The sequence below is a fragment of the Pelodiscus sinensis genome, chromosome 10 (assembly GCF_052426305.1).
Source record: "Pelodiscus sinensis isolate ZL-2025 chromosome 10, ASM5242630v1, whole genome shotgun sequence".
Taxonomy (NCBI): Eukaryota; Metazoa; Chordata; order Testudines; family Trionychidae; genus Pelodiscus; species Pelodiscus sinensis.
The window spans coordinates 11,748,120-11,761,419 of record NC_143061.1 but is presented as its reverse complement, the minus strand read 5'-3'; the positions used below and the strand labels follow the sequence as shown (position 1 = coordinate 11,761,419).

The window sequence follows — 13,300 nt, the reverse complement described above, 5'->3', positions numbered from 1 at the left end:
GCTTACCTTTTAATAAGTGCTTTCATGAATCAGGGCCACAAATTGATGTAAATGAGAGGGAATCTGGCTCCCTGGAATTATGCCAGGGCATACACGGAAATAAGGCCTGGCATGCACCAGCCTCTCGATTCTTTCAAAACCTTTTTATAAAATTAAATGCTCACATGATTTTTCACTCTACCTTTCTTTGATCTGGAGATGCAAGTGAGCTTGTGGGCTATGTTCTTTAGGAAAATACAATGTGATGCAAAGCCCTTCACAGTGATTTCAGCGCCTATCCTACAAGATGCTCAGCATTCTCAACTTCTTGCAAAGCCAAGAAATCTTGTGGGGAGATTCAGAACTAAAATGGACCTCAATAGGAGCTGGAGGCAGTTAGCACCATATTTGTTCACTCATGCATATTAGGCAGCTAGTCTCAATTACCTGTCACTCTTTTGCTAAGCAGAAGACTGTTCAGAGCCATTCACTGTAGCAGCCTATCCCAGAGCAGCAGCAAACCCAAAACACTGAGGTTGTGGAATGGTGAGAGCAAGATGATTTATTGTAGAGTGGAGAAAAGGTTTATTTTCATCAACTATTCCCCTACAGAGTTCAATGCAATAAAAAGAAGGACAAGTGTACAAAACCAACCTGACAAGAAAGCTCTAGATGAAGCATTCAAAGCATTTGCAAGTGATGCTACTATACAGATTCAGGATGCAAATTAAATCCATTCTTTACAAAGTGCACTGAACTGATTCTTTATCCACATTCATTATTTCAGGTTTCATTTCAGAAACATCCATAATCCTCCCTTTCACTGCAGCTCTCTCACCCATTTTATATAACACCACTGGCCTTTTCTCTAGTTATTATTGTCTCACACTTGATTTAAAAGCAGATTTTATATTTACTTCCACTTGGATGCAGGTGGCAATTGATCCTGCTCCAGTGAAATCAATGGGAGGTTTGCTGTGACTTAAAAAAAAAAAAAAGCAGAATCAGGACCACAATTGTTCAGTCTCACATGCTAATTGATTCCTCGGAATGCATGGACTTTGCCCATTGTAATAATAGTTCCTTTTGGATTCATCTTGAAATTTGCTCTTCTTAAGGGGCAAAAGATTTCTGCCTCTTCCAGAGCATCCTTGTGCATATAGACATATAAAAACATGTACATGACAAGGCATCAGCACTACACAGTTGCTGGAGTATTTTAGGGCTTGACCCTGCTTCACTGCCAATTTCAGTGGGAGCAAGATCACGCCCTTACAGAACAAGAGAAACATTCTTTGAAGCACCAAGCCTGCCTAGATTGTTGTAACAAAAGGAATGATTGAGAACATTCAGCACCCTGCTTTGTTTTGGCCTGGCCAACATAAGTACCAGTATAGCCATGTCATTCATGCTATACTTGGCCAGTAACCTTCCTGCTGTCTATGGGAGTGATTTTAGGATTTTAGTTAGGTTAGCAGGTTAGTAGGTGAAAATATTAATTGATTACAGATTGATTCTCTTTGTAATGTGCATTTAGTAAAGAAAAAAAACTTCTGGACCAATGTTCCTTCTAATCTTTTCCATCCATGTGCAGATGTTTTCCATCCATGTGTGGAATAATTTTTTTGTGTGCACCAAGGCATGTGCGAATATACACCACCCATAGAAACAAAAAACCTAGTTGTGGGCGCCCTGCTAATCAGCTGGACAGTATGTCTCCTGAGCAGCTGCACAAGTGCCCAGCTCACAGGGAACACTGTTGTGGACTAAATTTTGCTCTTGGTAACTCTGGTATAAATCCAGAGTAACTCCACTGAAATTAGAAGGGTTACTTCAGATTAGCACTGGAATAACTATAAGCAGAACTGAGCCCAACGTTAGGTAATGTATAATGACATCTAATGATTAATACAAACAAAACAGTATCTCTTTCATATGCCATATAAATGATAGATCCCATGTATTGGTATGGTCTCATTGCCTAAAAATAGAAGCTGCAGCTGGAATGAAATGTGTCTATGTTTAAAGTTATCTTTAAGATGTGCTCAATGTGCTGAGAAAACCATTTAGACAAAGGTTGCAAGTCTGACTGAACAAAAAGCTGTAGGCAAATCTGGAACTTGTTTGCCATGAAAACAAAAAGGAACAATTTTATGTGAAAAAAATACATATACCAGGGAATATGGGGAAGGGCCATATTTTCACAAATAATAAATATCTAGTCTGAAATAAAGGGGTACTGAAGTTTTTTGTATTTAAACAAAAATAACCTATAGGAGGAAGCCATAAATATTCACTAAAATGTCAGTAGTCAGCATAATAAAATAAATATGGATGCAATTTTTTTTAGCAGCAAAGGTCATTAATCTACTGGCCAATGTGACAGCTTTGCAAAAGTCCCCCCCCCCCCCTTTTTTTCCAGTCAAGAAATAAACTATTCAAAGTTTCATAGGGGTCTTTTAAAAGGTGCCATACTTGTATTCATGCTGAGTATGGCACCTCTCCAGGCCCCTCCTGTTCCTGAATGTAGGTATAGCAGGATATGTTTTACCCAAGCATTCAGAAGCCTCGTGTACAGAATTACTTTTAATAGAAATGTGCTCAGATTCTGGCCTGCTCCTCTTGCTGAAGGGCCTTTGGGTTGGCTTTAACCCTTGAAACATAAGGGTATAGCCAGTGGGGTTGAGATCCACCAGCCTTCCCTGCACTCTTGGAAGGGATGGGGCCTGACAGGGCAGGCACAGCCAGATCTCAGCACCACCTGAAACACATCACACCTCAACCCCAAGCTGTCAAAGCCACGTGGAAACAATTTACAGGGACCCAGGGCTCTCACCGCTGCGATGTCGGCCCTGAGGCAACTGCCCTGTTTGCTCCCCCACCATCAGGAGGCCTGGGCATGGCATTGGTGGGGTCCTCCCAGGTCACTGACTGGTCCCCTGCTATCACAGTAACACTAGTGATTTCTAAGGTGGTTTTTTTTCACACGTTCATGAGTTGTCATTTTCTAGGTCAAGCAGAAACTGCTATGCACGCTGTGAGGAGAGAGGCAGTCTTTGGTTCCCTTGTACTCCCATCAGGACTCCTGGACAGAGCAGGTCCCAGCACATCCCACATCTCTCTAGCCAGGGATGCCTTTTCTCCTGCCTAGGAGACTTGTCAACAAGCGCCACAGAGTCCCACTCCTTGCTTCACAAAGGGAAACAGCAAGGGCAGAGGAGAGATGGAATATTGGGGGTGACAACCCTCATCCCCCATGTTCAAACTGAGGCTGGTTGGTGGGGGAGTCTATCTACCTGCTGAGCAGCTTCCCCAGAAAAAACATGGGAGCCCTATTGCTGGGGCATTTCATAGACACTGTTTTGTGAATCAACATTCCTCCCTCGCTAGACACTGTACATGTAGCAGGGTTTCTCCTATCTCCCATTTTATTCAGTGTTGCAGGAAGCAATGGGAACACATGCTGTGGTTTGTGGCAAATGGACATTTAAACGGGATGCGGAAATCAGTGTGGGAGACGCAACAGGACAAATATCCTCCACCCTCTTCCATCCTTGCATGGGGGTGCACAGCCAGGGGGAAAGAGGAATGCTCCACTGTTTGGAATGGGGAGAAGGTCATGCCAGGGGTTCACACTCTCTATGGCAGCACAGGGAGGTTGAAAATGGAGTACATCAATAAGCACAGCCTGGGGCCAGCCAGTGAGAGCACAGGAGAAGTGGCTTGTGTTCTGCGAGAGGGGCTTCTGTTCTCCCGCACATTCTACCTGATGGAGCTCCTCTATGCAAATCTTATTTACTCAGCCCCTGGGCAGAGAACCAGCAGTAGGCAGTATAGACCCTGGCGTTTGCTGCCATGCATATAAACATGGCTCAGCAGGGAGCATGTGACGGTTGCTCTGAGGTCCCCCATCACCGTTGAACCTCATGGCGTACAGGAGTGTGATGTAAAAGATGTGGCAATCTGAAGAACAGCTTTTACTTTTGGGCACGCAAGTGAGGCAAGACTTTCTGTGGCTTCCCTGAACTGAGAAGATGAACAGAAACTCCATTTTTTAAGGCTGAAAAAGGCTGGTGGAATCCAAGAAACTAGGGAGCCGGGACATTAAGGATGCGGAAAAACAGGGCTGTCTGCAACATAACGTGCACCGAGCCATAATCACCCTTGGTGCCGCCCCACTGAAGTCAATAGGATTACATCAAGGGAGAAATCAACTCATTGCTTCTAGCAGGAGGGGAAATGCTACAAAGCACCTTTTCATTTCTAGTACCCTCCCCCTCAAAAAACAAAGGAGCTATCAGCATAAAACCAGAACTGTAAACTAAGTCTGGAAAGGAGATAGCCACAGCAGCCGCCTGGCTCTGACCTTATTTATTATGGACATGAAAAAAATGATAAGGGTCATTAAATTAATCACAACTACATGAATGACCAGGGGAGCACAAAGCAGCCCAGCTCTCCCAGCACAGCGGCTCAACCCAAATCTCACACAGGAACAACATGGCAGCCTCGCCCAGAAAGAACATGGGAGAACACAGCAGCCCAGCCCGGAGAGTACAAAAGGGACAGTACAGCCCCCTAGCCTGGAGGTAATACAGGGGAGAACATGACAGCCCAACTGGGAGGTTACACTCATGCTGCTGGTTACCCCTTCCCTAAAACAAAAGACCTAAATGGCTGATATTCGGAGGGAGGAAAGATATAGGAAAGCCCAGTCTGAGTCTTAGAGTAAAGGGAAGAGATGAAATATGCCCAATTCCTCTCAAGGAAGCTGGAGGGAATTTCACTTTGCTCACATAATGCTTGTCAAGTTCAATGCAGCTGAATGGAGAGGAGGTTGAGGCAGGTGCGATCCAATAAGCCTCAAGTTCCAGAGAATTGCACTATGTCGCAGACCCACCTCCTCTACTATTACCAGCTGGAGAACAGCACCTAACCCCCTCCCCCCACCAGTTCAATAGAGTGTTAGGGCCCAAAATTCCTTCCTTGCCCTCATTCCCCATCCATGCTGACCTATGGAGGACCAAAGCTCAGAACAGAGCCTCCAGCTGATTATTTTAGCTTCTGCTCTCTGGCCCCAGAGGTGAAAGGAAGTGGGTGCACCCAGCTGTACAGTTCTGGCAAGAACTAGCTGAGCTGTGGCAAAAGCCAGCAGGGAACTATTTAAAGAGCTGGCAGGGCTTAAAGAGCAGGTTGCAATAGGACAATACATATCAAATTTGAGTTCCTTTCACCCCTGGGCCCTCAACAAGCCCTCCTCCCATAGGTGCATTTCACCCATGTCTCCAGTGTGGTAAAAACCCATTGCCAAGAGCAGACCGGAATCTAGCCTTCTCGACCAAGGAAAATATCTGCTTATGGGGCAGATCAGCTATTCTCCTTTTGCAGTCGTTAGGTTGAAATCCTCATCAGCCCCCTGAAGTGAGGGTGGCCTACATGATGGTAAGGGAGATAGGTTCCTCCCATAGGGTACGCACACGGCCTCTGTGCCATACCTACTTGGAATGCAAGAGACACCTGCTGAGAGTTGTATTTGTGGTTGTCGCCTCTTTCGCAACCAGCACTGTGTGTCCAGCAATGCTGGCGTTCTGTTCCCATCTCTTCTCCAGCCTGCCCATAAACTCTTCCTGTTGCAGAGTGATGCTACAGAGCACAGCTCCAGGATCTGCCAAAATGGCTGTTGCATCACATACCCTGCCTGTGTGGCAGAACCGTAGTGGTCCCACTGCTTCTCGGGCCTTGCACACTCATGCAACAGGGCATGGGGGAGGATAGGGCTCCCCAGAAATGCAATGAAGAGCTATAGATAACGAGCAAACAAACATTAAAACCACTTCATGTCCTGCAGAGCACATTCCTGCCAACAGTGATATAAAAAAACCCCTAACCATACTGTTAACGTTTGCAGGTGTTACATGTATAGCTAGAGAGCATACTCCTATCAAATGGAGCACAAAGCAGGGCATGTGGCAAACAGCAGGCGAGAGAAGCTGCTCTATCAGCAAACTACTACCAAGGGATAGCATGTCATTGTACATAGCCAAGATTCTCCATCTCATTCCTATACCGCTGTTCGGACACCTTGCTTTTGTGCTGTTTGCTTTCTAAATGTTGTCGGAACTCCATCTCTTCACTAGCCCCAGCATTGCACATCGAACAGTAGTACTGGCCACTTGGGGTGACACACATGGCGAGGTCGCGAGGAATTCGCTGGCGGGAGCGTGGATTGAAGTAGGGTCCTGCAGAGAAAATAAAGGAGTCCATTTATGTGCAAGCAAAAGGAACCCTGCAGTGTTTCAAGCCTCACACATCACAGTCGCTAAGGTCTATGGGTATGTCTGCACTGCATTCCTCTTTCGAGAGAGGAATGAAAATGCAGCAGAGCGAAATTGCAAATGAAGCGCAGATTTGAATTTCCCATGCTTCACTGCATAATCGCATCCAGCCGCTTTTTCGAAATACCCTATTTTGAAAAAAGAAACGCTATCTAGACGCAGTTATTTCAAAAGAAAACCCTTCTTTCGAAATTACTTTAAACCTCATTTAGACAGTGTTTCTTTTTTCGACATAGGGTATTTCAAAAAAGCAACCGGACGCGATTATGCAAATGAAGCACAGGAAATTCAAATCCACGCTTCATTTGCAATTTCACTCAGCTGCATTTGCATTCCTCTCTTGAAAGAGGAATGCAATATAGACATACCCATAGAGTAAAATGTGATTTGGGAGACTACTTTCAACAGAGACTTAAGCATGTAGGCCAAGATTTACAAAGATATGTAGGCACCTACAGATACAGGTGGGTACCTAGTAAACTTTTCAAAGGCATCTAACCTGCATTGGTGCTTAACTCTCTCTGAAGTCAACAGGACCTACGACAAGTCTACACTAAAAAAATTAAACCAACATGAGTTACACTGATGTACAGCCACTGTCGTGATTGAATCGGTTTAACATGCATGCTCCTTGTGTTGATGGTGTGCATCCTCATTAGAAGCACTTGCACCAATTTAACTGCCAGTATTGGGCATTATGGGACAGTTTCTGAAAGGCAGCAACATCCATGTAAGCAACATAAAAATGGCCATACTGGTTCAGATCAAAGGTCTGTCTAATCCATTATCCTGTCTTCTGACACTGGCTAATGCCAGGTGCCCCATAGTGAATGAACAGAACAGGTAATCATCAAGTTACCCATTCCGTCACTCATTTCCAGCTTCTGGCAAACACCATTCTTTCCCCTCCTGGCTAATAGCCACTACTTGACCTATCGTCCATGAATTTATCTCATTCTTTTTGAACCCTGCTATAGCATGGCCTTCAGAACATCCTCTGGCAAAGATTTCTACAAGTTGAGTATGCATTGTGTGACAGAATACTTCCATTTGTTTGTTTGTTTGTTTGTTTGTTTGTTTTAAATCTGTTGTTTGTTTTAAATCTGCTGCCTATTAATTTCATGTGATGAACCTAAGTTCTTGTGTTATAAGGAGCAAATAGTACTTCCTTATTTACTTTCTCCACCCCACGTTATTGACCTCTATCATATCCCCCTTTAGTTGTCTTTTCCACGCTGAAAAGTCCCAGTCTTATTAATTTCTCCCCATATCCCTAATCATTTTTCTTGCCCTTTTCTGCATCTTTTCCAATTCCAATATATCTTTTTTGAGAGGAGGCAATCACATCTGCATGCCGTGTTCAAGATGTAGACGTAACATGGATTTATTCTTAGTCAATTTGATATTTTCTGGCTTATTATCTATCCCTTTCTTAATGATATCCAACATTGTTTGCTTTTTTGATTGCCACTACATACACATTGAACTATTAGAGAACTAACCACTATGATTCCAAGATCTCTTTTTTGAGTGGCAACAGCTAATTTACACCCTGTCATAGTTGGGACTGTGTTTTCTAATGTGCATTACTTTGCATTTATCAACATTAAATTTAAATGCAGCATCAGTACTGAGCTGCTCCCAATCCAACCCTTCCCTCTTCCACTTTTATCAATATTACATTTCAGTGCAGTATCTACACCAGGGGTGGGCAAACTACAACCCACAGACTGCATCCAACCCATTGGACTTTGTAATATGATCCTCAAGCCCTCACCGGGGAGCACAATCTGGTGCAGAGTGAGGGGCATGCCTTGCTCTGCTCTATAATGTGCAATGCCTCCATGTACCTCCCGGAAGCAGGAGCATCCAGGGGGCGCCGCATGCTAACCCCTCCCTCCGAAACACTGGCTCTGCAGATCCTATTGGCTAGGAACCGCAGACAATGGGAGCAATGGGGGTGGTTCCTGTGGATGGGCAGCATGCAGAGCCATGTGTCCCCACTACCATGTGGGATCTGGTAGGAAGACAGGCTGCTGCTTTCAGAAGCCACTTCAGGTAAGCACCACACATATCCCACACACCTCAACTCCCCCATGTGCCAGCCAAGAGCCACCTCCCACCAGCTAAACTCCTCGATTCCAGCCCAAAGCACCCTCCCACACTCTGAACTCCTCATTACTAATCTACTAGAGTTCTTTGAGGAGGTCAACAAACATGTGGTCAAGGAGGATCCAGTGGATATAGAGTACTTAGATTTCCAGAGAGCCTTTGACAAGGTCCCTCATCAAAAGCTCTTAAGTAAAGTAAGTTGTCATGGGATAAGAGGGAAGGTTCTTTCATGGATTGATAACTGGTTAAAAGACAGGAAACAAAGGGTCGGAATAGATGGTAAGTTTTCAGAGTGAAGAGAGGTAACTAGTGGGATTCCTCAAGGGTCTGTCCTAGGATCAATCCTATTCAACCTATTTTTAAATGATCTAGAGAAAGGATTCAACAGTGAGGTGGCAAAATTTGCAGATGATACCAAACTGCTCCAGATAGTTAAGACCAAAGTAGACAGGGAAGAGCTTCAAAAAGATCTCACCAAACTAAGTGACTGGGCAACAAAATGGCAAGTGAATTTTAATGTTGATAAATGCAGAGTAATGCACATTGGAAAAAATAATCCCAACTATACAATACTATGATGGGGACTAATGCACAGCCCCCAAAACTGCAGCAATAGGGGCACAGTATCGCAGCTTGCTGTGTTGCCTCTGGACAGACGCTTTGGCCAGGGGGACTGCAAAATCATAAACACACTTGACTCTCTGCAGCTATTGGCTGTGAGGTAAACAGTCAGCCAGGATAGGGCTCTCACTCAGCTGCCATGACTGACTTCAATCCCCAGCTCAATGAAGACCTCCTGAATTACGACTGGGAGGACTAGGTGAATGCACTTGATTGGCACATGGGGCTCTCCACCCTTCGTGTTTCCTGGTGTGTAGTCCAGGAGGCGATGGCAGCCTTATCACCTGCATCTCAGGCCTTCCTCAAACAGGCCCTTCTGGAGGGTACTCCCCACCCACCCCCACCTCTGCTCCTATGGACCTCCCCAACAGGGCCCTGCCCAACGAGCCACCCCCTAAAGTCCCCTCTGCCCCACCTAAGCTGGCTGCATGACCTGCAGTCGGTCCATTTCTGAATCAAGCCTAGGAAGCAATTGTACCTGCTCGTACTCCATACTCTTCACTTCCTCCCCCTCATGTCCTAACCTGACACCAAAGGGCGCTGCCACCTGGGGAGGATGAGGCTCTCTGGTGGGCCAGTCTATATTCTACCCTAGACCCTGGCCTACCACCAGGGATATTAGTTGGAAGCTCCGGGCACAGTTCAGCCCCTCCCTGACGTGCCCTTTTTGCCATGTGAGGGAGGCTGGGACATACATTTATATCGAGTGCACCAGTTTACAGGCCATTCTTCGGTTCTGGCTGTACTTTTCCCTGCACCTCCTGATCCATACTCACCCCAGCTGTGGCCTCATGGAGTCATGGGACCTCCTCATTAGCCACCTTCCGGCGCTGGCCACGGTGGCCATCACCATACGAAGGATGCTGGAAGGGAGGTGCTCGGTGACTGGTGGGCCTATTTCTGCTCCTCCCTCCAGTCACATCTCTGAGCTGAATTCCTCTGAGCTGCGTCCATTGGTTCCCTGGACGCCTTCAAGGAGCAGTGGGCACCAGGGGAGCTGACAGTGGTTGAGGGGGCAGATCCAGGTGCCTGAAAGGACGCGGCCTCAAGCAGAAGGGACGGAGCTGGGGCAGCCAGCCCCCAGCATCACCCATCTGGCATGTTGGGAGGGAGGGCGATAGTTCAGTGGTTTGATCATTGGCCTGCTAAACCCAGGGTTCTGAGCTCAATCCTTGAGGAGGCCATTTAGCGATCTGGGACAAAATCTGTTAGGGATGGTACTTGGTCCTACTTTGAAGGCAGGGGACTGGACTCAATGACCTTTCAAGGTCCCTTCCAGTTCTAGGAGATAGGCATCTCCATTCACTTACAGCACCCCATCACCTACCAGCCCTCAAAGCCAGGCGGCACAGGCTCTGCAGTGCACCGCATGGCGATTCTAAAGGGCCCAAGGCTGTTGACACTCCTGTTGCCACCGCATCAGTCCTCCATTGGCAGGTGGTGCCTGTCACGGTGTGGCTTGCCACTTTAAGAGATGGGCCCCATCTCCCCAGTGACACAATTAGCTTATCTCTCCAGGTGGGGAAAATAAAGTTCATGTGACCTAACTAGGTCTCTGCCTTATCTAACCCTAGGTCTGGGGAGAATTTAAATATCCCGTGCTTCATTTGCATATTTGCATTATAGTGCTATTCAGACACTGTTAAGACATGGTTATTTCGAGAGAAAACCCTACTCTCGAAATACCCCTTATTCCTCACACAATGAGAAGGGTTTTGAGAAGGGTTTTCTCTCAAAATAACCACGTCTTAATAGCATCTGTTATTTCGAAATAGTGCTATTTTGAAATAGCGCCATAACGCAAATATGCAAATGAAGCACAGGATATTTAAATCCCGGCTTCATTTGCAATTTCAAATGTCTTCATTTGCATCCCTCTCTCAAAAGAGGGTGCAAGTATAGACATACCCCAAGAGAGTTGTAAAAAGCTCCCTAATGCTCCCGTCTGTGTCAATCAGAGCTTGGACCCAGGAGAGAAGTGAACCCATTAAACAACATAGTCCTGTTTTTTGTTTTAGCTAGACTAGACTAACACGGCTACATCTCTATTACCGTTAAGCAATAATCACCGTGAGACCTACAAAACATGGAAGTGGTGACAGGAGCACTCCAGTACCTGTACTGTTTTGAACCGCATACATATTTCTTCTATTCTGCGTCATCTTATAGTCGCTCCCTTCTTTCCGCGCCCTCCGTTTGCCCAGTTCTGCTGCATCCCTGAAGGGGAAATAAATACACAGTTCAGGTTTAACATTCTCAGAGACACATCCACAGAGACTGCGAGAGCCACGGCTGCACACATCCAGGCCAGCCTTACTGTAAAGGTTGAACAATACCTACGAGAACGAGCTGTTCTGTGCTTCTGCCAGGCGTAGCCTCTTGGCATGGTTCTTTCCTTGGTAGTGGGCCTGAGCTACTGCCGGGGAACTAAAGGAGGCATCGCAAAGCTTGCAGTAATCATTCTCGGTGGCCATGATCACCCGGCCTCCTGGTTTGGAGGAACCCATCTAGCAACGAAAAGGAAGGAAAGGTTCACATTCAAACAGAGGGTAACGGAAATAACTGATTCAGGCTCACTGAAGTTGACCCCTCAGCAAGCTGGTGGAAGACTGGGGATTAGAACTTGGGGTTCTCTGCATGGTTCCCTAAATTCTACCCCTTGGGGAAGGAAGGTTTGCCACTCCTTGGCACCAGTTGGGAGTCTGGCCCTCAGACTCTGTACATCTCCTAAGATCCACACAGATCTCTGGAGAGCAGGTGCTCTCTGTGCAGAGATCCTGTACCTCTGCAATGGCTCTGGCATTTCCTGCTCCCCCCTCCAGCTACCTCGCGGGCTTGATTCCTCTGCCTACCCCTGAAAGGTGATTCCACAGCACTGAGGGAGGTATGCTTTCAGACCATCTGCCCCCAAACTGGACTCCGATCCAGCAAAGAACCTCCCGTGGGCTGCTGAGAAACTACAGCCCCTCTTACTACTCTTAGTGATGCTGCTAGAGAAGCCTCCCCTAGTCCACCCCTCTCCTCCCCACCCCCATGCCTCTGACAGATGCAGCGGAGGTGGGCAGGCGGTATCATGGAGACGGTGCTGGGAGGAACTGGCTTTTAAGCCAGTTCGCCCCCAGCACCAGCTCCTGTTTCTCTCCACCCCTTGCTGCCTCTTATAGAAGCAGCAAGATGGGGGGGGGAAGGGTAGTGAGTCAACTACTCGCTAACATCCTTATTTCTCAGCGGTGACAGATGGCAGAACAAGGAGCAATGGTCTCAAGTTACAGTGGGGGAGGTCTAGGTTGGATATTAAGAAAAACTATTTCACTAGGGCTATGTCTAGACTGCAGGCTTCTTTCGAAAGAGCCTCTTTCGAAAGATCGCGTCTAGACTGCAGGCGGATCTTTCGAAAGAGCAATCCGCTTTTTCGAAAGAGAGCACCCAGCGAGTCTGGATGCTCTCTTTCGAGGAAGCCCTATTTACATTGAAGAACGCCTTCTTTCGAAAGAGGAACTTTCGAAAGAAGGCGTTCTTCCTCGTAAAAAGAGGTTTACCGCCATCGAAAGAAAAGCCGCGTTCTTTCGAAATAATTTCGAAAGAACGCGGCTTGAGTCTGGACGCAGGGGAAGTTTTTTCGGGAAAAGGCTACTTTTCCCGAAAAAACCCCTGAGTCTGGACACAGCCTAAGAGGGTGGTGAAGCATGGAATGGGTTCCCTAGGGAGGTAGCAGAATCTCCATCCCTAGAGGTTTTTAAGTCTCGGCTTGACAAAGCCCTGGTTGGGATGATTTAGTTGGGGTTGGTCCTGCTTTGGGCAGGGGGCTGGACTCAATGACCTCCTGAGGTCTCTTCCAGCCCTAGAATTCTATGAAAATTGTTCCAGCATTGCTGGTAAAAGCACATACATGGGGCTAATGGCACCATGCTGGACACAGAGGGGAAAATTCCTCTGACCCCTGGTGCAATCCCACCCCAGAGCATGAGGCTAGTTACCTTGGTCAAAGCAGGCACTTCACATGTAAAGAGCACGCCCTCAGCCACCTCCCCGGGGTCTTACCTGAGCTGGAAGAGAGACAATGTGAGGCACAGCAGGCTCCACTGAAGTGCTCATTCTGGCAGGAGCTGGGCAACTATTTGCAGCATAGTAATTCCGCAGTTTCTTACTATGGTTTTTACCCTGGAAATAGAACTCGGATTAATCACTATCCAGGCAGCAGCATCCCACCTGTATCTCGCAGCCAGGGGACTCAGCTAAGAGGCGGACATTTA

General features: G+C 46.8%; 1 protein-coding gene across 1 annotated transcript in view; it reads right to left on the bottom strand.

Moving 5' to 3' along the window:
* Positions 1-540: 540 nt before the first annotated feature.
* Positions 541-13,300, bottom strand: part of ZMAT3 (zinc finger matrin-type 3) — a 29,996-nt gene continuing 17,236 nt past the window's right edge. Inside the window, exons 3-6 of the mRNA XM_006138508.5 lie at positions 13,089-13,208; positions 11,388-11,554; positions 11,164-11,264; positions 541-6,218 (exon numbers count right to left, since the gene is read on the bottom strand). Of these exons, the coding sequence (XP_006138570.3) occupies positions 6,007-6,218; positions 11,164-11,264; positions 11,388-11,554; positions 13,089-13,208 (600 nt within the window). The 3' untranslated portion in view covers positions 541-6,006. The remainder of the gene's footprint in view (positions 6,219-11,163; positions 11,265-11,387; positions 11,555-13,088; positions 13,209-13,300) is intronic.